At 39.1% G+C, this 22570-nt stretch overlaps 1 protein-coding gene across 2 annotated transcripts; it reads left to right on the top strand.

Moving 5' to 3' along the window:
- Positions 1-1437: 1437 nt before the first annotated feature.
- LOC116313289 (potassium channel subfamily K member 2-like) lies at positions 1438-16416 on the top strand. 2 transcript variants are annotated; one of them, XM_031730918.2, is made up of 9 exons: positions 1438-1985; positions 4943-5049; positions 5176-5288; positions 6378-6468; positions 7345-7462; positions 8027-8187; positions 10111-10297; positions 10455-10594; positions 12186-16416. In XM_031730918.2, coding segments are annotated over exons 1-9 (1254 nt in total). In that variant the 5' UTR covers positions 1438-1984; the 3' UTR covers positions 12522-16416. The 2 variants fall into 2 exon arrangements, with proteins under 2 accessions (XP_031586778.1, XP_039467713.1); XM_039611779.1 differs by lacking the exons at positions 1438-1985; positions 4943-5049; positions 5176-5288 and adding an exon at positions 6008-6089.
- The last annotated feature ends 6154 nt before the right edge of the window (positions 16417-22570 follow it).

The raw sequence follows: 22570 nt of genomic DNA, 5'->3' as shown, positions 1-22570 counted from the left end.
ATAATGCACAAAATGATGTATTCAATAAGACTGAAACTATAATGAATGAGACTATGGGTTTTTACTGAGTTCATATAGCAAGAAGCTGTTTTCCCTAAGGCTTCTGTACAATCAGACCTCTTCTTGAAATAAAAGGAGTCGCCCCCTGCTGGGCATTAGAAATACTCCAGGTTTATGGTGCCTCCGCTCTGACTTCACCACTCAGATTCCTTATGTCTGCATCCATCTTTTACCAACAGTGCATACTTCATCACCTCTTTTATCCACCTGTTTGATGAAGCATATTACTTCACTCTGGTAGCTAAACTATAGTGAAACTTCCCTACTGAGAAATCAGGTCTGGTCACTAAAGATCATTCGGACTACTTTGAACAAACCATTTGTTAATAATAAACACTTTTTGGAGGTTTGTCCAACATGATTTTATTTCTGTGTGAATACTATAGACTGTATATAAAAGATGGATTTGCATGGGGTTAGGTTGATTGGTGATTCTAAAGTGACCATAAGTGTTATTGTTGCCTGTCTCTATTAGCCCTTTCCCATTAGAAACTACTTGGATTGGGTCAGTGTGACTCAGCTCAGCTCTACTGGAATTCCATTACAATTGAGTCCCACCTAATGTGCGTGGGGTCGTTATAGAAACGCGGGCAAATGTCTTGTGATGTAATTTGGACGCATCATGAACGCCACAAGAAAGGAAGATGAGGCAATGGTACACCTGCTGCTCGGTGCTTTGCTATTTGTCAGACAAAGGGACCACAGTGTTGGGTTTTTTGTGTAGCTATTACCCTCTTTGCCGGGTAAATGTGGTTTTGATTTTCATGAAGGAAACGCTCTCATGAGCAACGCCACTGATCAGCCAATCAGTGGCATGCAGTCTGCTGACATTACATTTATGATTGCCTCAGATTACTTGGAACACTTGCCGAGTGGTTACTAAAAAGGTACCTGGTACCATGTACTATTACCTAATGCAGGGGTAGGGAACTCTAGGCCTCAAGGGCCGGTGTCCTGCAGGTTTTAGATGTGTCCTTGATCCTTGATCCAGTACAGCTGATTTAAATGGTTAAATTTCCTACTCAGCCTGTCTTTTAGTTCTCCAGAGGCCTGGCAATGAACTAATCATTTGATTCAGGTGTGTTGACCCAGGGTGAGATCTAAAACCTGCTAGACACCGGCCCTTAAGGCCTGGAGTTGGAGTCAAAAACACTTAACTGACTTTAGTTACTCAAATTAGCAGAAGTGAGGCCTCACCTACGATTATGAAGGGAAAAAACTGTCTGTAAAGAAATGTATCTTATCTTGTACCAGGCTGTAGGGAGCAAAGAAGTAATTCTGCTTTTCTTTTCTTTCTTTCTTTTTTTTACTTTAATTTTTTAGCCCCAGGGAATCACCACATGGCCATCACCGGGCAGCGTCTCCCTTTTGTGCATAAGTTTCAGGCATGTTGCTCTGGTATCGATCAGCAGTCAGAATCATGACAAAAAAAAAAACCGTGCAGCAAAATCACTGCACATTTATTGAAACTCCTCAAACCCTCTAGAAACCTCCCTGGGCACTAAGCACCTCCCTGTGTCCTGCACATCCACCCCTCAGTCCTTACTCCACCCCACTCCAACCCCTCCTTTCTGTCGGTGTTATTCCACCGGTCCAGCGGTGCGCTCAAAAAGCCAGAGCGCAGACAGAGCGCAGTAGATGCTCCAGAGCAGAAACAGCAGCGAGAATAACAAACGACAGAGACACACCGGAGGAAACCCTTTGGAGCTGCGCGCGGAGACAGTAAGAGGAAGGTGCAGACTCAACACTAGCGTCACATCAGCGGTAAAAGTAGAACAGCAGAGGGAAAACGGAGCGCCAGTTCGTCCCCCCTCTTCAGCACCGCAGGGAGGAGACACGCAGAAGAGGAAAGATTCCCCCAAACGCAGTGAGAGCCTCGGACGAGGAGAAGAGGAGAGCGGAGGGCATCGGATAGGCAACAAGGAGTAAGTGAATTCACAGTTTGTATGGGAGAAAACTTATCCTGAAACTTCTTCATAACCTCATGAAGTTTGAAAAAGATGTTACACCAGCATCACCCACACCTCAGATTCACCCCAAATTTCACTAAAAATAACACGGAGTCCCAAAACTTACGCAAAACTCGGCAGACTGTTCTTAATTATCCACCTACAGTAAGAGGAGAGGCTGAAGTGTGTTTATGAGTTCCTATGTGTGACTAAGTTTTGACTCCTTCCTGCACAGCTGCATGCACGTGTTTGCTTTGTTTCACTAAATATTTATTCAGCTAAACTAGCTCAGCTTGCCAGAAAAAAGGCTTTTTGAATTCCTTTTTTATTTCGAAAACTAATCCCCTCAAAGAGAATCCATGATTCATGCTAACATTCACTGCTAACATTATATTAACAAACCCTACACTGATGGTCACAGAGAGACGGATGGTTTAACTTTTGCGAAAGACACTATCGGAAGGAAGAGGAGTGTTTCTAAGATAAACGGTAGGTCAGCAGTGCACGTGATCAGGATGGATGCTTCTGACCTTTTTATTTTTGATATATTTTATTTTTATCCTGATACAGTTTTTGTTTATAAATCTGTATATAAAGAAGAACATTTAAAAGAATTTGAATATGTTGCAGTTTTTTTTCTGATTTTATCTATTTTTGTTGTATTTGTGTGAACTACAATCATTTGGGGAACTATTAATGAACTTTTCTTAACATTTTTAATATTGCTAGTAGAAAATGTGCCTAAACCAGCCTTCTCTTCTCTTCTCTTCTCTTCTCTTCTCTTCTCTTGTCTTTAACCCAGACCATACTTTCCTAACCAATTATTAGGACTGTTAAGTGTAGTAAAGAACCAAGACAATGAACATTTTAAGTGGATATCACATTTTGTAATGCAGTTTTAGGTCCTGTGTATTAACTGTTATGTTAGATAGGAATAGAGAAAATATATATTATTCATCTGCTTATTGTCTTATTTTATAAGATTTGTTTTGTAAGTACATGTCATTTAAGATGAATGTTAAATGTGAGGCGTATTCCATTCTTTGTGGGAAATAATTAAATTTACAAATGTCATTGTCCTGGTCACAAAAGAAAAAGGAGAAGAAGCTGCTTTCGGCTGCTCCTTTATTCACAGTGGGTCACTACAGTGTTTGATTTGGCAGAGCTTTTACCCTAGATGCCCTTCCTGATGCAACCCCAATGGGATTTGTGTCTCCTCCCGGGAGACAAGAAAGCAAAGTTTGAAAAGAAAAAAATTGTATTATCTCTGCATTTACAGCATAATCAATCAGGACTTATTACCCCTTATTTTAGCCATCCATTTATCCATTTTCTTAACTGTTTTCATGGTTGCGGGGGGTTGAAGCTTAACCCAGCTGTCACAAGGCAAGAGGCGGAGTACACTCTGGAGAGGTCACGTCAGAGTTGTCTTAATTCTTTATGGTATTGATTCAACAAGCTGCTGGAAACACTCCTCATGTTGGTCCATATTGACATGATAGCGTCTCGAAGGTGCTCTACTGGATTGAGATCTGGTGACCGTGGAGGCCTTTTGAGTACAGTGTCATGTTCAAGAAACCAGTTTGAGATGATTTGAACTTTGTAACATGGTGCACTATCTTGCTCAAAGCAGCCATTAAAAGATGGCTGTGATCATAAAGGAATATTTTTAGGACATAGGAACAATACTCGGGTATGCCGCGCCATTTAATCTCTAGGGTTTACAGATAATGTTTGTACCAACTTGTTTAAACAGTTTGTACTAAGGGGCCCAAAGTGCTTGAATTCATTATACACTGCATGATGGATCCATGTTTTCATGTTTTCATCCAAAGGTTGCAGCAGAAATCATTTTCCCAATCATATTGGAACTGTAGCCTCAGTTTTCTGTTCTTAGCTGACAGGAGTGATACCTGGTGCGGTCTTCTGCTGTTAGAGCCCATCAGCTTCAAGGTTTGACATGTTGTACATGTTCTTCTGCATACCTTGGTTACTGTTACATTCTCCTCTGACCTCTGGCATCATATAGATATTTTCATCCTGAGAACTGACAATCACTTTTTTCTTCTTTAAACTATTCTCAAGTAACCCAAGAGATTGTCGGGTGGGAAAATCCCAGTATGTCAGCAGCTGAATCAGTCAGACCAGCTCAACAGCTCAGGTTTTAAACTTGGCATCCAGTTCAAGGCTTTTTTTTTTTTTTTTTTGTAAATTTGGGTCTAAATGATGCCAGAGAGAGGGGATATCCCTAATGTGGTCCTCCCCAGCACACTGCTCTGGCCATGAGCACAGCAGCTGTGAATCATGAAACTCTACTTTAGGAGAGTCCAGGTATAAAAATGTAGGGTGGGAAACCAGCAGAATAAGTCCCCTTTATAGCAAATTCAAGAAACGTGCTGCAACAAACTGCAGAAGTGCTTGCAAACTACAGCAGAATAAAACAGCTGATACAACAATGGTTTTATGCTAATTCTTCCAGGATTTGCAGAGTGAATTGATTTTACATACATTTCATAATTTAAAACACTTCTTCTACAAAGGCCTCAGCACCTTTTTTCCTCTTGGGGTATCTTTAGCCACATTCGCCCTTGCTTTTCTATTGCTCTTTCAGAAAGTCATAGCCTTCATACTCTCACCATATTTGTCTATATTTAAGATGCACATCACTCATCATATGTTGGATTTTATAAAAGCACAGATACATGTCACACACCCAGGTGTAGCTAAACTCAACTTAAGGGCCTGACTCAGCCCTTTTCCAGTGTTAGCATGTAACAACCACTTCAAAGTTTTGCTGGTGATTTATTCATAAGGCTTTCTAAAATTAACAAGCTAAATCTGTTGACTAGAGCATGTATGAGCAGAGACAGGCAGGGAGAAAAGTGCATGGGAGGGAAAATAATTGAATGCCATTTTCTCATTTCCCCTGGCAGTGGCAGCTCCAGACTTATTGGACCCTAAATCCGCCACTCACAACACTAAGCCCCGCCTCTCCTTCTCCACAAAGCCAATGACACTGACGCCTCCGGAGGAGAGCGAGGTGAGGAAAAATGAGATGTTTTCACAGATTTTTTGTTACACCCTGTGGTGTCATTGTAGTTTATTTTGGGACACCTCTTGCATGCAGGTATGTATATGGTTTGATTAACAAGCTGAAGTGTTGCAGGTGGTTGCCACAGTGATGAAGTGGAAGACGGTGACAGCCATCTTTCTTTTGGTGGTTCTGTACCTGGTGATGGGAGCAGCAGTCTTCAGATCCCTGGAGCAGCCCCATGAGAGGTAAGCAGGTTAAAGAGAGGTAGGCCAGTCATCCATCCATCTATTTAGCTGTCCCACCCCTCCCATAACTGCTCCTCTCCAATCTGTGGCAATGAACCCAAAGGTTAAGACCCTACAAATAAGTGCAGTGTGCTTGATCTTCTATGAATATTTATTTAAAGTAAAAATATATTATTATATTTATTAAAGTAATAAATGTTTAGGTGTAAACTTTTAGCTTTATGTATTTTCAGCTCACCACTGGGTACCCTTTAGTGCACTTCCTGAAACAGCCCTAGTTTAATGCAGTCTTCAACACAGATGACTAAAGAATATATACAAGTCTGTGCTAGTAGTTTCTGCTCTTGATTGGGAGCATGAAACTGATTGAGTCATTAAAACATGTACAGTTCTACTGCACTTAATTATTGGGCTTCTGTGTTAGTTTCATATCATGTGTTTGGATTTCTGTTTTTTCACTTCCTGTTTTATTTTGAAATATCTGTTTGTCATACACTTCCTGCTTCCAGCTTTTGCTCACTTTCCAGCTCTTTATCTCTGTTCAGTCACTTACCTTGGTATCCATAGCCCAACTTCTTTACTTCCCATTTTCCAGACCGTGCTGTCTTCATAAAAACAACCCTTGTAGACACGCCCTGCTGCTCCTCGTGTTTTGTTGTACTCTTTGTGCCTTTGTGTTCTTACTACTTCTGACCTGATGTGAGTGATCTTTTGCCTATTTTGTTGGATCTTGCTTCTGATCTTCTATCTGCCAGATTTGTTTGCCAGAGTGACTGACCTTCCATGTATGACCTCAGCCTGGTAATACAGATTTGATTTTTCCCAGTATCCTGTGCTGTATATTTGGCTGTGAACCCTTCATTTCCCACAGTTAACAAAGACATGACTGAGATTATTTATTTCACCAAAGTAGGAAAGCCCCCAAATGATTCCCATGAGTAATACAGAAATACTGAGCACATTAGTCCTACTCTAAAATATTTAGGCTGTCATATATATAATTCCATTAGTCTTTGATGTTTATAAACCAAATAAACCAAATCAAACGTTGTTCAGTTGACATAATAGTACTCTTTCTCTTTCTAATAGTGAACAGCGTTTGGCCATCCTGTCCCAGAAGCTGCAGTTCCTTTCCAGACACTCCTGTGTCAACCAGAGCCAGCTGGAGGAGCTGGTTAAGGTAAGACTAACCTGACATCAATATTAATGTTAAAACTCAGGCATTAAGTAGAGCAGCGTATGCACTGTATCCTACTATGATTCAGCACAGCAGCACTGGTTTCAGCACCATGGACAGCTCCTTTAGCTTTAAAAGGAAGAGCGTCTGAGATACCGAGAGTTTCTGTTCTGTTTCAGACTCTTGTTGTTTGTGTGGTCTTTCAGCTATGGCCCAAGAAAATCAGAAATTCCTAAATTCATAGATTCGTAAAGATAATGTATTGCCTTTATCACGTGCAGATATTTGCCTCGTTTACAGTGATATTTCATATATTTTCCTTCTTTAATTCGTTAGACAGGCAAGCACAAAAACACATTCCTGCACATCTGCAAAGAAAAGTGTCTTATAGTAGGTTTTTAATGATTTACTGATGTCTGAGAGGAGGATGCTGATGAAACTCTTCAGCATTAGGGACAATCCAACAATGCATGCCACCCTGATTGGTCATCACAGCACTCACAGTAAGAGGCTGCTCTGACGTGCAGGTTTGAGCACTACAGGAGATCTTTTCTACCTGTGGCTTTTAGACTGAATGACTCCTCATTTTACAGGGAGGATGTTTAAATACATTTTAAAGCTGTGCCCACACACAACAACACTTTATCATGTATAATACTCTAATACCATCCTAGCTTACCAGACAGGAGAACTACAATACCACCTCTAATTTATTCACCCTGTTATCGCTTACTCCATCTGCTGATGTAAACTGTAAACAATCATATTCATGTTTATATTCATACTCTTATTTTCCCGTATCTTATATTTTAATAGTTGCACTTTATTTTGTTGCTGTCTGTGACTCTGGCTGTCTTTTAATTTCTCTCTACTTTTTAGCAAGTTGTGTCCGCCATCCGTTCAGGAGTAAATCCTGCAGGAACAATGACCAACAACAGCAGCCTGTGGGACCTGAGCTCTGCCTTCTTCTTTGCTGGGACTGTCATCACAACCATTGGTAGGAAACACACACATACACTCACACAAAGAGCATCTATGTTCAGACCGAAAGAACCACATTGTATATTTTCCGTTTTTAATTAATTTATGTTTACTTTTGAGTTGACAGTCCTCTAAATATAGCTCTTACAGTCAGTTACATAACACTGACCTTTCTTTAGTTATTGATTATACATCTGCTTTGTGGATATAATCAAACTAGCACACTTACCTTCCCCATACATTTACTTTGTGCATGCATGTGTATAGATTTCTTAAACTCTCCTCACTTTCAACACAGTGATCATTTCTACTTGCATGACACTGTACTTCTCTTCCACCTTAGTTGAGTTATATTAACTCTTTTTGTAATTAGATAGAATATATTCAAAAATGGAAACATGCAGTGTCATAGAAGTGTAATTTAAAAACGCAGCTAATATATTTCGCTATCTATCCAGCAGGGTTTCGTGTGTAGGGGTTGGATATCTTCCAACCTGTATTAAATTCACAAATGCAGTCTTCATGCAACGAATACCGTGATTCAAATCATCAAATCACTGGTGATGTGTCCTCTTCGCAGGTTTTGGGAACATCTCTCCCCACACTGAAGGCGGGAAAATATTCTGCATTGTCTATGCTTTGTTAGGGATACCGCTGTTTGGCTTCCTTTTGGCCGGTGTAGGAGACCAGCTCGGCACCATATTTGGCAAGGGCATTGACAAAGTGGAGAAGATGTTCGTGGTGAGTGTGGACTATCAAACACGATCACATTAAACTTTCAAAGCCTGAACCATAAAATAATTCCCAGAAAATGTAAATATTTTGAAGATGGAGCTTTTACTGAACCTTCTCACAAAACAATAATTCATTATTAATTTGCATATATGAGTTTGATTTTGTATCATATTCACAACATCTGGCTTTTCTTTTTTGAAATTTATTGCTTAAAAATGACCTGAAAAAACAGAAAAGTTTTGAACTGTTTCTTTTGAAGACTTCACAGAGTCACCCAAACAGAGCTGGATTGGTAAACTGTTCCAGAGCCTTGGTGCCACAGACTGAAAGGCTCTATCCACCACAGTCTTCGCCTTTGTATGAGGGGACAGCTAATAGATTTTAAGCTTGTGAACGAAGACAGTGAACAGCAGTTTGTTTAAGAAGAAGTTGAGATATACAGTCTGGAGCTTGTCGATTTAGTGCAAGGCCTTAGAAATTCACAATGGTTTGTGCCATCCCTCGAGTTTTACTAACTTGTGTTTTTAAGTGTTAAAACACTTACTAAGAAGTTAGGGACAGGGGAATGCAGAAGAAGGCACACACATGAACACTAAGGAGACTAGTGCTAATAGAAAAATTAATATAAATTAACCATCCCTGAAAACAGAGGAACCAAAGACTAACTCTAACCACAAAACTGAAAGACATTACAATAATAATAAAATCAAGTCAAAATGGACCCAAAATAAGAGGAATCATAATAATCCGACCCTAAACACATACGAATTCAAACTACAAATACAGTCACAATTAGAGAAATCTAAAGACCCAAACGTTTAGTACTCTAAAGATACATCAATAGGAACAGTAAGATCATGCATTACCCACTGACCACTAAAACTGAAAAAAAGCAATATTGTAAGTGTGCTCAAACTGAGTAAATCATTTCCTTTATTTTGGAGTCAGTGCTCATTAAAACACCTGATGCTCATCCAAATGAGAAAAAGATCTCTTTGTATTTGTCGTTGCAGGGCACTCATTTTCAAGCTGATTTGTTCATTTATCGTGTTGTTACATTCTTCTCACATGTTGCAAAAAAAAGCCTGAAGATCTATTAAGAGAGACAAAGGTGACTCAGCTCGCAGTCATATCTTCAAAGTTTAAGTAGCTGGTGTGAATAATTTGTTTTGTAGTCTTGAAGGAGCAGAAATCTGAAAACAGAAATGTACTTTAGAATGATTTCCTCCTCCCGCTGCTCTCAGGGCACCCGAGGGACTGAGTAATGAATATTGTGATTAAGGAAAGAAGACAAAAGTTCATTGTGTAAGTGCCTGTGTGACTATGAAAGCCTGATTGCTCCGTGCAGACTGTGTGAGACTGCAGCATTATCCTTAGTGAATGTCTTTTCTCTTCAGCTGCACCCACGGGACCAATTTATGGAATAATGCCATTACTGCTTACAGCGTCAGCCTAATTCGGCATTTCACTTCAGAGTTTTCTGTTTAACAGTCTGCTTTATTATTATTATCAGTCAGTCCTCCACTGACTCTCCTCCAGAGAAAAACATGTTGTCTTTTATTTTATATGAAATATTGTCATTCCGCAGGTTTACACCGAATTAACATTTTCGATTGAGTAATACTACAGCTTAATTATGACTAAATGCTGTTTTACAGGTAGACTGGAGTAATTAGAAGTAACTCGAGCTAGCCTTGTATGCATAGATTAACACAACCTCCACATCAACATCTACTGAGTTCTTTCATTTTTCATCTTTTCCTTTGGTGACACTTTTGTACTTTTATTTGGGTGTGATGTCAAGTGCAGGAATCTAATCCAGTATTATACCTTTGGGATCTGAATACTTAATGTCTGGATTCTCCCTGCCTGCAGACACACAAAGTTTATGTTGAGTATTTGAATGATGTCCTTTTCTTTCCCGTGTAGCATGGGGAGATCAGTCAGACAAAGATCTGGGTCATATCCACGCTGCTGTTCGTGCTGTTTGGCTGCCTGCTGTTTGTGGCTCTCCCGGCAGCCATCTTTAAACACATCGAGGGCTGGTCTGCGCTGGAGTCCCTGTACTTTGTCGTCATCACCTTGACTACTATTGGTTTTGGGGACTTTGTGGCAGGTAAAAAACACAACCAGTGATTTAATGCTAAGACACAGTTTGGACCTGGTTCTCTGAATCATGTTGATCTGTCTCGTTAATCTCTCTGTGTGTGTGTGTGTGTGTGTGTGTGTGTGTGTGTGTGTGTGTGTGTGTGTGTGTGTGTGTGTGTGTGTGTGTGGGTCAGATATTGAGTACATGGACTACTATAAACCAGTCGTGTGGTTCTGGATTCTGGTTGGGCTGGCCTACTTTGCTGCTATCCTCAGTATGATTGGAGACTGGCTAAAAGTCATCTCCAAGAGGACAAAAGAAGAGGTACGAGACCCTCGGTTTCTATTTTCTGCTTCGTTTACTGGCTTCGTCTAACTTTTTGCAGCTTGTTTTTGTTCCTTTTATCAGCTTTATGTGTACCTGTCACCATCTGCCTCTTTCTATACAATGACACTCATTATTCGAGCTACATTATGCCATATCGCCACTTCAACTTTTGCCCTCTGTTTAAAGTCATTTCAGTGATACGACTGTTTTCTAATCCAATCGACTCACTGCCATCAAAACACAAGCACTGGATCTTATTGTGATCATCCCCAGAGGGAAGTAGAGATCATTTAGACAATGTGTGATGATGAAGCTTAATATCAAATGACCTTAAAACTAAATATAACAGAGATTACAAAAATAAATCCAGCCTTGTTTCCAAAAAGGAACTTCTGGACATTTTTAGCCCTTTATTAAAAACTGTCAGGGTCTCCTTCTGAATGATACAGCTGTGTTCTTTGTGCTACCTGGATCTTGCTGGTGAGCATAAATAAAGAATTTTTCATACATTTTTAGCAGTTATTATCAAAAACATGCTCTGGAGTCTCATGGGACAAAAGTCACATTTTTGCCAAGAGCACAATGACATAATCACATCTTGCAGTCCTGCTGTGATATGCCATCTCACTGGCCTGTAGATGCAGGCGTGTTATTATCATAAGTCACCGCAGATGCAGTTAGAAGTACAGACATTATCACTATCTTCAAGAGATTTCATGTTTGGCCAGATGGGGTAGCAGAATGGCTCTGCGGATCTTATTATCCATAAATTGTATGGCTGCAGTGCACACACACACACACACACACACACACACACACACACACACATTGAGACAAAGACTGAAGGCAGGACTATTTATACACAGCTGGTATAAATGAGGAATTTGTATTGACAAATCAAGACAGTCGTGGGGAGAAGTAAAAGCAAGGCTCCAGAGACGACTAACTATCAAAGTAAAACAGGAAATAACCGAAAAGATAACCAGTAAGAGACAAAAAACTAAGACTAACATGATACAGAGAAACTCTTGGGAGGCATCAATAACAAAGTCAAGACAGAAACCCGACCACAATATTGTAACACTCGCCAACAGGATTGAAGATAAATTAAAACTCAGTGTTAGCAGAACTAAGAGTCACAGTACTAGAATAGTAAACAAGAATCTGGAAATACAACAAAGACGAACGTCTGAGCTTCAAACATCAGAATGATCAGAAAACAATAAACATGCACTCACACTTGTAATGAATATAGAATATACACACAGAAAGAAAGTGAGCTACACTTTGCAGTCTAAAAGAGATATCAAAGAATCACAACAGCAACTCTGTAGTAAATATACATGAAGATGAGTCCTGTTTATATCAGCAACACAAAATACATACGTGATTATATATTATATACACCTGAGGATGAGACGGTGATGGTGAAGTATATTTTAAATAGGTGTGCAAATATTACTTTCATTGTTATCGGATTAAAAAAAAAAAGTAAACCTGGGAAAGTCTTTTTGTTGCCGGCTATTATGTGTCTCCTGTCACCTTAATGCATTTCTACTGACCTCTTTATGTCTTTGTGTCACTGCAGGTTGGAGAGATCCGGGCGCATGCTGCAGAGTGGACGGCAAATGTCTCCGCAGAGTTCAAAGAAACCCGCCGTCGTGTTAGCATTGAGATCCACGACAAATTCCAGCGTGCCGCGTCAATCAAACGCAAGTTGTCTTCAGAGCTGGGATTTAGCCCGGCTCCCGAGGTCACCCTGCCCAAACGGGCTGTGTCTGTCAATTTCAACAACGAACGGGACAAAAACGAGAAGGAGGCCGGACTGCATGGATTGACACCTTCGGTCATAAATGGCACTTTGGTCATGAACGGACCGGACCTGGAGAGAGGCGAGATCTCAATTATTGAGCACCTCAAGTAGCAGAAGGACTGTCGGCACCTCTCAAGATTCTTCCAAGGTCTTTCTGTTTGTCATAACTGGTGGTACAAGGCATTGCTTGAGAATTCAGAAATCAAAATATTGAAAGTGGCCCCAGCAGAAGACATCTTCAGCGTGAAAGAGGAGTCAAAGCCTTGCTTGATAACACTTGCACACATTTTCCACTTTACCATCCTCGACCCCAACAATGAAAGAGCGTGAACAACATACAGGATTGTAGTTTTTGGTGTTTGTCAACTAAATCTTACAGAAGTTACATTTAAAGACATACTGAAAAGCTAGGAAGTCTGCGTCTGTCTTCATAACTGAAACAACTAAACATATTTGTTTTTGCTTTGTTTTTTTCACTATTGCTCCGTCAGTCTAGAGGCAGGCAGGCGTTAATGAGAGACAGAGGAGTATAATATCCAACAAAGGTCCCTGGCTCGTAATAAACCCAGGACGTAGTTAGTCACTGTGCTGCTGTTATGGTAATGACAATCACAGCCTGCTGTTAATGAAGACCATAAACACCATTTAAGAGACGTATATTTAAAAAACATACTGACATTAGAATTGTAAAAGTCAGTCTGGTGAGGAGGATGTCTGTGGATTGTAGTAGGGGCCTTCTGTATTTAGAAGTAAACCCCTATGGAAGCATGTTTGTGTAATTTTCTGCTTTAAAGACTGTTGTTGTCAACAGTGAAATATTTGCAGTTTTAATTCTGCAAAAAAATGACTTACAGCGTATTTTTTAATCGGAAGCTTTAGCTGACGATTGTTACATCTGTTTAAAGAGCAGCTCAGGCAGGTGTGACTGTGACTTTGATTATTCAACTATTACAGTGGAGTCATTACACTTTTACAAGCCACTGTAATACCAAAAAGCAGTACTGTTACTTGATCAGTGTTATTGATTCCACATGATGTTGTTAAATGTATTATTTTGCATGTTTAGTTCATTCAGTTTAATAATAACCCACAAGCCATTACTTTTTCCATGATTTTTCAGTTTAAAAAAATCTCGATAGCCAGTTATTTGTGGTTCGGTCTTGACTTTTACTGCTAATCTTTATATGATGTTTTCATGTTAATAATGCGTTTTAATAGAGGGCATGCTTTGCACTTATGAAGCTCCTCTCATTTTTAAGGAAAGGGCATAAAAATAATGCAGTGATTCTACAGTAGATGTATTTTTTCACAACAAGTGGCTCTATGAAGATTTGCCAGACCACTGCAGTGCCTCAAACTCTTCACTTTGCCTACAAGACCAAGCACAACACAAAGTGAAGTGAAGAGGACTATCGATTTTGCACCAGTTGAGTGAGTTGCATGGTGATATGTTAAAGACTGGATGCTTTATCTGCAGCAGTAAGCCATTCCAATCTGGTAAACTCCATTTAAGGAACATTGCTACATATGGAGTACAGAACTCGGTCATTCACCATCATATTCATCCAGTCTGTCTTCTATATCAGTAGAATTTGTACCTGTGTTTGGATGTGGAAAATATTCGTATGTTATGGTGTACTGTACCAGTTACTTGTTAATGATGCAATGCCCACATAGTTGTAACCATAAATATATATACGCATAGAGTAAGGTCCAAAAGTATTTGGAGACAGCTTTTGTTATTCTGCCTCTGTACATCACCTCTGGATTTTAATTTCAACACTCAAGATGTGATTGAAGTGCAGACTTTTAGCTTTAATTTAAGAGGTTTAGAAAACTTTTACACAAACTCTTTAGAAACTACAGCCATTTTTCTACGGAGTCTTTTTTAATACTTGGATGAAATTCTTTGCAGTCAGTGAGTGCCTAAAGTGTAGAACTCATGAACATCTGTGTTTTTTTCCTGGAGATGTTCTGCTGTGCCTTTACTGCAACTACCTTCAGTTGCTGATTGTTTGTGGGTCTTTTGTGCATTTCGTTTTGCATTTACTTATTAAAAGCTAAAAGTATCTACTGCTGGGTTGAGAGCAGAGCAGTTGCATTGTCAATAAACACTAGTGATCAGGTTCCATTAGCAGACATTCATGCCCATAACATCACCTCCCCCATGTCTGACAGATGACGTGCTACGCTTCAGACCATGAGCCATTTCTCTCTTTCTCCATACTTTTATCTTCCTTCCTCTTCTCTTTTGTTTAGTTAATCTATTAATCTAAGTCAGTTTTTTGGGGTTAGGGAGTCTAATGTGACTTTCCTATCCTTGCAATCAGTGATTTGCACTTTAAAAGCATCTCTTGATTGTACACTTTGAAAGTAATATCTACTTGAAAGTTGTTTTTCTTAATCAAAGAAATAATTCTGTCATCTTACATGTTAGTTATCTTTTGGTGTTGCTGAGATGGCCAGTGCATGCCTTCTGTACCAGATTGTTGATTCGGCCAGTCGTAAATTTTTTGCGATCTCTCCGAGAGGTAAATTTTGACCTAACGATGGCAACACTTGGAGTCAAATCCAAATCTTTTATTTGCTGAAGATGTAATGAAATAATTAAGAAAATTTCCTCACCTGGCCATTAAATACTTGTCAGTGGGTTATCCCATTATTTTTGAACCTCTGAAAATCTTCTAAAATCTTTTGAAATTCCTAAACAGTTAATGCATTTGTTAAACCCCTTGAATTAAAGCTGAAAGTCAGTCAGATACTGGTTATTTGATTTAAAATCCGCTGTGGTGGTGTACCAAGAAATGCATATGGACCTAACCGTATGCGACACAGTTCCCCCAAATACTGGAGATTCTTTTGTTTCAATCAGGTCTACTACATCCTCAGAAGGCAATGTATTTTATTTTATTGTCAAACAACATACATTTTTTTTCTGATAGCATATTGGGGTGACAATCCAAAGCTAACATAATTCACAGTGAATGCCTTTTTTTTATACTGCATGTGTCAAAACCTTTCTTGCAGACAACTGTTAGACTGCAAAAAGTGTTAATCATCTTTATTTGTGTGCAAGACATACATTGTGTTTGCAATTTTAAAGATATAATTTAATGTAGATATGTGTGACCTCTTAAATAGGAAAGTGGAAATTGTTTTTGAGGCATGAAATATCAAACCATTTGTGTTTACACTGTACAGATGTAATGGAAGTGAATTTGCCTTGTTGAGGACAAGATGAAGGTTTTGGGGTGAATGTGCACAGTGCTTTTTCCATGTGTGTACACCTGCCATTGAAAATGCACTTTTATGCAGCTGCCTTTGAACGTAACACTGTGCTGCAGGCTTGAGAGCAAACCTATCCATCCGGTCAGAAGGTGGTGACTGTTATTGTGAAGTGGCATTAGTGACACCTGCATGGTTTAACACACGAATTTATCACTCACAAATATAAGAACATATAACATATAAGAAGAGCATGAAAGAACAAAACATACAGATAAACTTGGTTGAAATAATAATCAGACAAATAAGATCGAACAATTAAGTGAGTTTGAATTGAGCTAATAATTGTAACAAGAAAAAGATTATAAGTGAGTCTGTAACCCAGCCTGCAATTTCTGTATTACCAAAGATAAACTGTGACTGTTAGATAAAAGTGTAATGCCAGAATATATTAGATTATATCTGCTACAATAATCTAGCAAAATACCAATTATTAGATTTTTCTGGAGTCCTAAGCAGCCTGTATTAATAAATAATATGGATTGTCTTTAGAGATTATGTAAGGACTTTGGTTATACACCCACTGGACATGCTAGTGGAACAGATTAAGAAAATGTTTTGAATTTTCTATAGATGTGTTTTTGTTTCTGTACTAACCTAAAATCTGTGTGGTTAGGTACTAACAGTGAACGGAAGTAGTAATCTGATGTTGCCTCATCTGTTTGCTTTGTCTTTTTTTGTGTGTTAAAATTAAACTAACCTTTACATTGTTTTTATTCAATTCTAGATATATTCATCTTTTTATGATGATGACTGTATTTTTCTAAACTCTGGTGAAATTACTCGACACTAATGAGTCTGGAAGAACACAATGTTATAACAAGAAAATGTCTGTAGAGCTAATCTTGAATGTGACAAAGAGTTTTGTATGACATACGAAGTGAAAATATACCGACTTTCAACAATTACTCTGTGTAATTCAAGGTGCTCAGCTTTTGTAGCGATTCTGTGAATATATATATATATATATATACATATATACATATATATGACGCACCACTTGGTGGATTGTCTGAGCATTAAGCAAATGTGGTTAGTTATTTGTCAATTTGGTATAATTGAAGCTTGAAAAAACCTTTGTTAAATTCTAAGCTGCCATTCGTTTTCTTTCCACCAGTTCCCTGGCGTCTGACGTCACCTACAGCATTACTTTTCATTCATTCAGACAAAACACAAGAACACACCAGTTGCACAGGCAATTTTAAGTGTAAAGAAAAGCCCATGTATCTGATAAGTCAGTCTCATACAATTATGCAACACTGGGGCAACAGAGTCAGTAAGTGCCATGCAGCTGCATGAAAAAGCACAAACTAAATCTCAAATTGAAGCAACTGTGAAGAGGAAATGTCAGGTGAATCATACAGTTTAAGTTAGGCATCTGGTTTTTATGTCTGTTTATCTTTCTGCACATTTGCACATTTTTATGTGCGCCAAATAACTGTATACAAGACATAAACTAAATGGCGAAATATCTTCATTGTTCTCCCACCACAACCATTCATTTTTTGTATTCAGTCTTATGAAACAGACTGAGTGAAACTTTAAGAAACGTGTGCAAGGACAATATTAAGGATGTTTTTTCTTTGACTAAGGGGCTGAATTTCTATCGAGCCCCTTATGGGGATTATATGAAACTGTATTATTCAGGATGTTTTTATTTTTAGATTACATTACAGCATGTCATTAATCTAAACATGTCTAGATTCATTTCCCAGTGTGGCCCTTAGTGAAATTGAGTTTGACACCCCCGCAGTAGTTGTGTGCACATCATCAGGTAAAAGTAATTTAGAACTGAAAACAGCTGCAGGGTGCAGAGTACATTAAGCCTATGCATTCACGTTTGTTAGTTTTTTTTCATACATACAACCTGAAGTTGATGCTCAGTGAGTCACCCTTTCTCTACCCTTCACTACAGACGTTTGGGCAGTTGAACACTGGGAAAGATCACATCCTGCTCAAAAAGGGTGTAGCTTTATAGGTCAACTTACATGCGAAAACACACAAAACAAAACTGTTTATGCTACTGTTCATAGTAAGTTGAAGGAATAATCTGCATTAAGCACATTGCATTTAGAAAGACACTGTGCTGGTCAGTTTCCTATACAATATGTCTCTGCAGCCAACACCCTCCCCAAATAAAACCAGAGACCAAATTCTTCAGAAATCAAAGAAACCGAACTACCCATCCTGCACTATGTAGCAACAAAGAAACCACTTATTAACCATTGCTGTAATTTGCCATATAAAAAAAATGCATATTCTAAAATTAATTTGTCCCCATCTGTTTAAAAGTAGTTCCTCTACAACATCATGTATGTGTTACATTTGAGAGTAAAAGTTAAATTCTCAAGAAATCAACAAAACCTTGGGTCATTGTTAAATACAACACATATCTCTACAGAGCATGTAGGTCCAGTGTAATTGTTGTTCTAATTCTTTCTTTGAAGGTGCTTCAAAACATTAAATCTACAGAAGTCAGATGAACCGGAGCATCCACTGGCTTTTATGTTAATTCTGTTCTAATGGTTTCCATTTTTAGCTCTCCTCATGCACAGGCAATTCTTTGCTTAGAAAGGTGCTGTAAAAAAAAAAAGGACCCAGTGATGGTGGCTGTTAAAAATAGCTCACACACTCTGTGTCTAGGTGAACGTATTATCCTCGTCCAAGAGGAGCACAGAGACACCTCAGTGAAAGCCAACACGTGCAAATTTTCTCTCTAAGAAAAACCTAAGTGGAAACATGTAAGACATTTATGGTCAAGCCGTTTATTAGTTTGACTTGATTTTTATTTCTTTGCTTTCCTCTTTTATTTCTATTTTCATTTCCTGTATTACTGTCTTTAGAAGACTTAGATAGGTTGGCTGCAGTGGCTTCTTTTCCCACCACTTAACCAGGACATATGCTTCATTTAGCTCACTACCCATGCCAGTTGTTCAAATGCTTTTAAGCAGACATCACATGTACACTAAAAAAAAACCCAGAAAGACTAGTAGCATTCAGATTTTAAGGGCAGCAAAGGTTACAGTATTGGCTTAACATGTTTCATTTGGGACATTTAAAGTGGAACTGTTCCAATTTCATAAAAGAAAAATGATCTATACCTATCAGCCATAAACTTTTCATAGGGTATTAATAACCTTGTGAGAAACTATCAGGTGCTTTTTTAAAATTCTTTTGAAACTTCAACCTTGAACATAAAGTTTGTTTAACTGAGGTTGTGGAGTTTAAAGGTGGTGGGTGTTTACTGGCTTGGAGAGAAAGTGAGCATTGTACTGGAATAGATTATATGAAGTGTCTGGGTCCTGGCTAAATGGCATAATAAAATGTATGGATGGATGGCTGCATGAAAATGTTGTCATGTGAAAGTACACCCACTTTCAGGTTTTACATATCAGGATATTATGTTTAAAAATCATCTTTACAGAGGACATTTGTTTAACCACAGCTCTCTTAAGAGTCCCACCAAAGTCTGGACTTTCATTGAACCATTGCAACACGAAGTGGTTTACAAACACACAGGAAGTGAAAAGAAATTAGTATTTTCACTCTTATGTTCACTGTTTCCTGCACAATAAAAGTCTGTCTATCTAAACAAGAAACACTCAGTGCATTATGGGAAATCCCCAGCACTCTAATCCTACTGCAGTATAACAAAGAGATAGTTCAGGATCACCTGATCCAGCCCTAACTATAAGAATATTAGAAGTCATCCAGATCTTTATGTATATAAAACATGGCTACATTAACTAGTTGATTTTTTACCATCTAGTTTCATGGATAAATAAAACTGGGTATCATCTGCATAGCAATGAAAATGAATAGAGTGCGTTCTAATGTTGCCAAAGGGAAGCATCTATAACGTAAAAAGTATTGGTCCCAGTACAGAACCCTGTGGAACTAACTTTTGTTTGTGAAGAAGACCCCACATTAGCATGCACAAAGTTAAATTTATCAGATATGATTCAAACCACTGCAGTGTAGTACGTTTAATGCCAAGAATATCTTCTTATCTCTGTAGTATAATAAATTTAGCGCAAAAAGCTAAGAAATTTGTGTTTGGTTGACAGTTTCTTTGTTGTAACAGCGCTTCTTGGCAATAAATCTTTTTCCTCTTAAATGGTCCCACATTTGTAAGGAAGATTTATGTGTGTTGGGTCCATGTCAAAATTGCCAAATCTCTGCTAATGCTAAACAGCTTGTTCTGCAACTGAATCTTATTTTGAGTTTCTGGTTCTCCAGGTGTTGGCAATCAGGTGCTTGCTGGAATGTTCAGCAATGTGTCCTGATTCTGCCTAGGTCAGTTGGTCAAAGTGTAAAGAAGACGTGGAGAATGCTATGCTGATTGGTGCACTGAGAGGGTAACAGCTATGATGCACTCTAAATTCTGACTAGAACTCTTCAAATGAACCATTCATTTGCAAGTAATCAGTTAGTGGTTTTCTATAATTAGCTAAGAGGGCAAATTAATGATTGCTTTGCTTTTTGCGTCACTGGGTTGTATTTCAGCACTTCAGACACAAAATTTAGTTTTAAATTACTGACTGTTAAACTCTTCTTCTCTGTCCTGTTCATACACACCAGGCGACACTTCCTGCCAGTGATTCTCCTCTGCCGCTGAGAGCTGCTGCTTACACAGTGTTGCCGGGTAAAGAATGGGACAAATCATGCATACAGCGGAGGGATCGACAGTCAGTCAGTCTGTCAGTTTTACAGACAGACACACACACACATGCATAAACAAACACACACTCTCCAGTCCGAGTGCCAGTGATAACATAGCTCAGCGGACCCATCTACTCACTTCCCGTGTCCTGGGCCAGAGTTGGTTCTGGCACTGCAGCTTCCGCTAACAGCTCCAGCCAGAGACATCAGAGCAGGACTGTATCCGCTCTGAGATGTGTGACTGTGTCATCTGCTCTCAGTTCCCATAACCCAGCATGCCCTACTGTTTCCTCACCCGCTGCCAGGCAGACAGATGAATGAACTAACCAGGTGAATGAAGGAGTTCCCAAACGCCACGAGGCAAGTCCAGGTGTGCTCTGGAATTTTCCATACACACTATAATATGCAACTGTACAGGGAACTATGAACAAAGTAATTTTCTAAATCAGTACTTTGTACAGTCTTTCCCCTTAAAAACTTCCATAAAAGGAAACCCAGGGTGCTGAATGATGGGGAGTATAACTAATGGTGGCTGTAACTCAGGAGATAGAGCCAGTCATCTACTGACTGGAAGGTTGGTGGTTCGATGCCATATATCCTTGGGCAAGATTTTAACCCCAAGTTGCTCTCTGATGAATGTGTGTGAACGTTAGCAAGAAAACACTTCAAAAAGCATAGAAGAAAGTGCTTGTGTGAATGGCTGAATGTGGCATGTTTCATAGTGCTTCCGGGAGAGAAGAAAAGCGCTATATAAGAATAGGTCCCTTTACCATAATGCTGACTCATCAAAGGCCCTAACAATGATGATGAGAGAGGACGCGGTTTCAAGCATATTGCACTCGGAAACCAAACATCCTTTCAGAGTTTGATTTGAAGTATTTGCAGGAAGAAGATCTGTGAAAGTGTCTGATAAGGCAGAGAAGCCAGAGTCTTGTGCTCGAGATTTGTCCGACATATTAGACGTAATACAAATAATGTGTATTCCCCAACTCGTTGGAAGTGGTTCCTGGAGGCTGCTACCTCTCACTAAAACTGGTGAGGTTTTTTGGTACTCCACAAAAAAACTTGAGAAAGGGTGATGCAGCTAATATTTTTCAAAACAACTTTTACTTTGTAGTCCCCCATTTCACTACAGCTTCGAGAACAGTTGTACAGTGCTTGTAGACAGGTCCAAAGTAAGATCGCAGCATCATCAGTGACCAACAACCAACCAAAGTAGTGACAAGGAGGTATTAGCCAGTTGTGGAATACACATTTTTCTCCAAACGACATGTGGGTTGCTATGGAAAAATTGGGGTCACTGACTTGTGCCTAAGCCTGTGTGATTGGACCCTTATTCACTTCATCCTATATTGTCACATATCCAAAAAGGCTGACAAGTTCATATCACATGGTTATATATAACCATGCATAACCTCAGTATACTAGAGTTTTGGCAACTCAAAAGTGGTAAAACAAAACTGCAGATGTTATGCTAGGTGCAGATGGCTCATAAGAACTGCCAAAAGTGCCTTTCAAGAACAAAAGGATCAAAAGAAATGATGACATATCAGATGCACAGATGTGAATATAGTATACCCCCGCAAACCCCGCAAAAGGGAATGGTTTTGTAGGTGGTGGCCACAGACCACTCCTCTGTCAGTATCCTTCCTGACTGATTTTTCTCTAGTTTTGCTTTTGCTAGTGTCCTTGTCACTGCTGCTATCATGAGACAAATGTATGGGCATGCTCAATGAATGGCGTCTTCTGCTTCCTTCCACTGTATTCCAAGGAAAACTGACGAATACCTCTTGTGACCTTACGTAATGTGTCTTTACAGGATCGTAGAGGAACAATAGGTCAAAAGGTCGCCACACATCAATACCTCAAAAACTAATGTCTAAAGAGAAGATCAATAATATTGATTCAAAGCATTTCTTTTCTAATATGTCCTAAAGCTTCAAATCCCAAAGAATTACTGTACTGGCTAAGTTTCACCAACAACAACTGACAACTGTGTGTATTTGACAAAGACCTATAGGAGCGCCTGAAGAAGTTGGGAAATAAAGTATCAGCACAGATACTTCAGCGTGTTTTTACCATGAATCCTCAAGGACAGTTCTGAGTCTGTTTAATGAAGGACTAAAATCTGTTCAGTATGGCAGGAGTAAGAAAATATGGAAAGAACACATCACAACTACCCCTGTGAACATGGAGACCTAATGAAGCCATTT

Source organism: Oreochromis aureus, linkage group 1, assembly GCF_013358895.1.
Source record: "Oreochromis aureus strain Israel breed Guangdong linkage group 1, ZZ_aureus, whole genome shotgun sequence".
Classification (NCBI taxonomy): Eukaryota; Metazoa; Chordata; class Actinopteri; order Cichliformes; family Cichlidae; genus Oreochromis; species Oreochromis aureus.
This window is presented reverse-complemented; position numbering and strand designations above follow the sequence as displayed.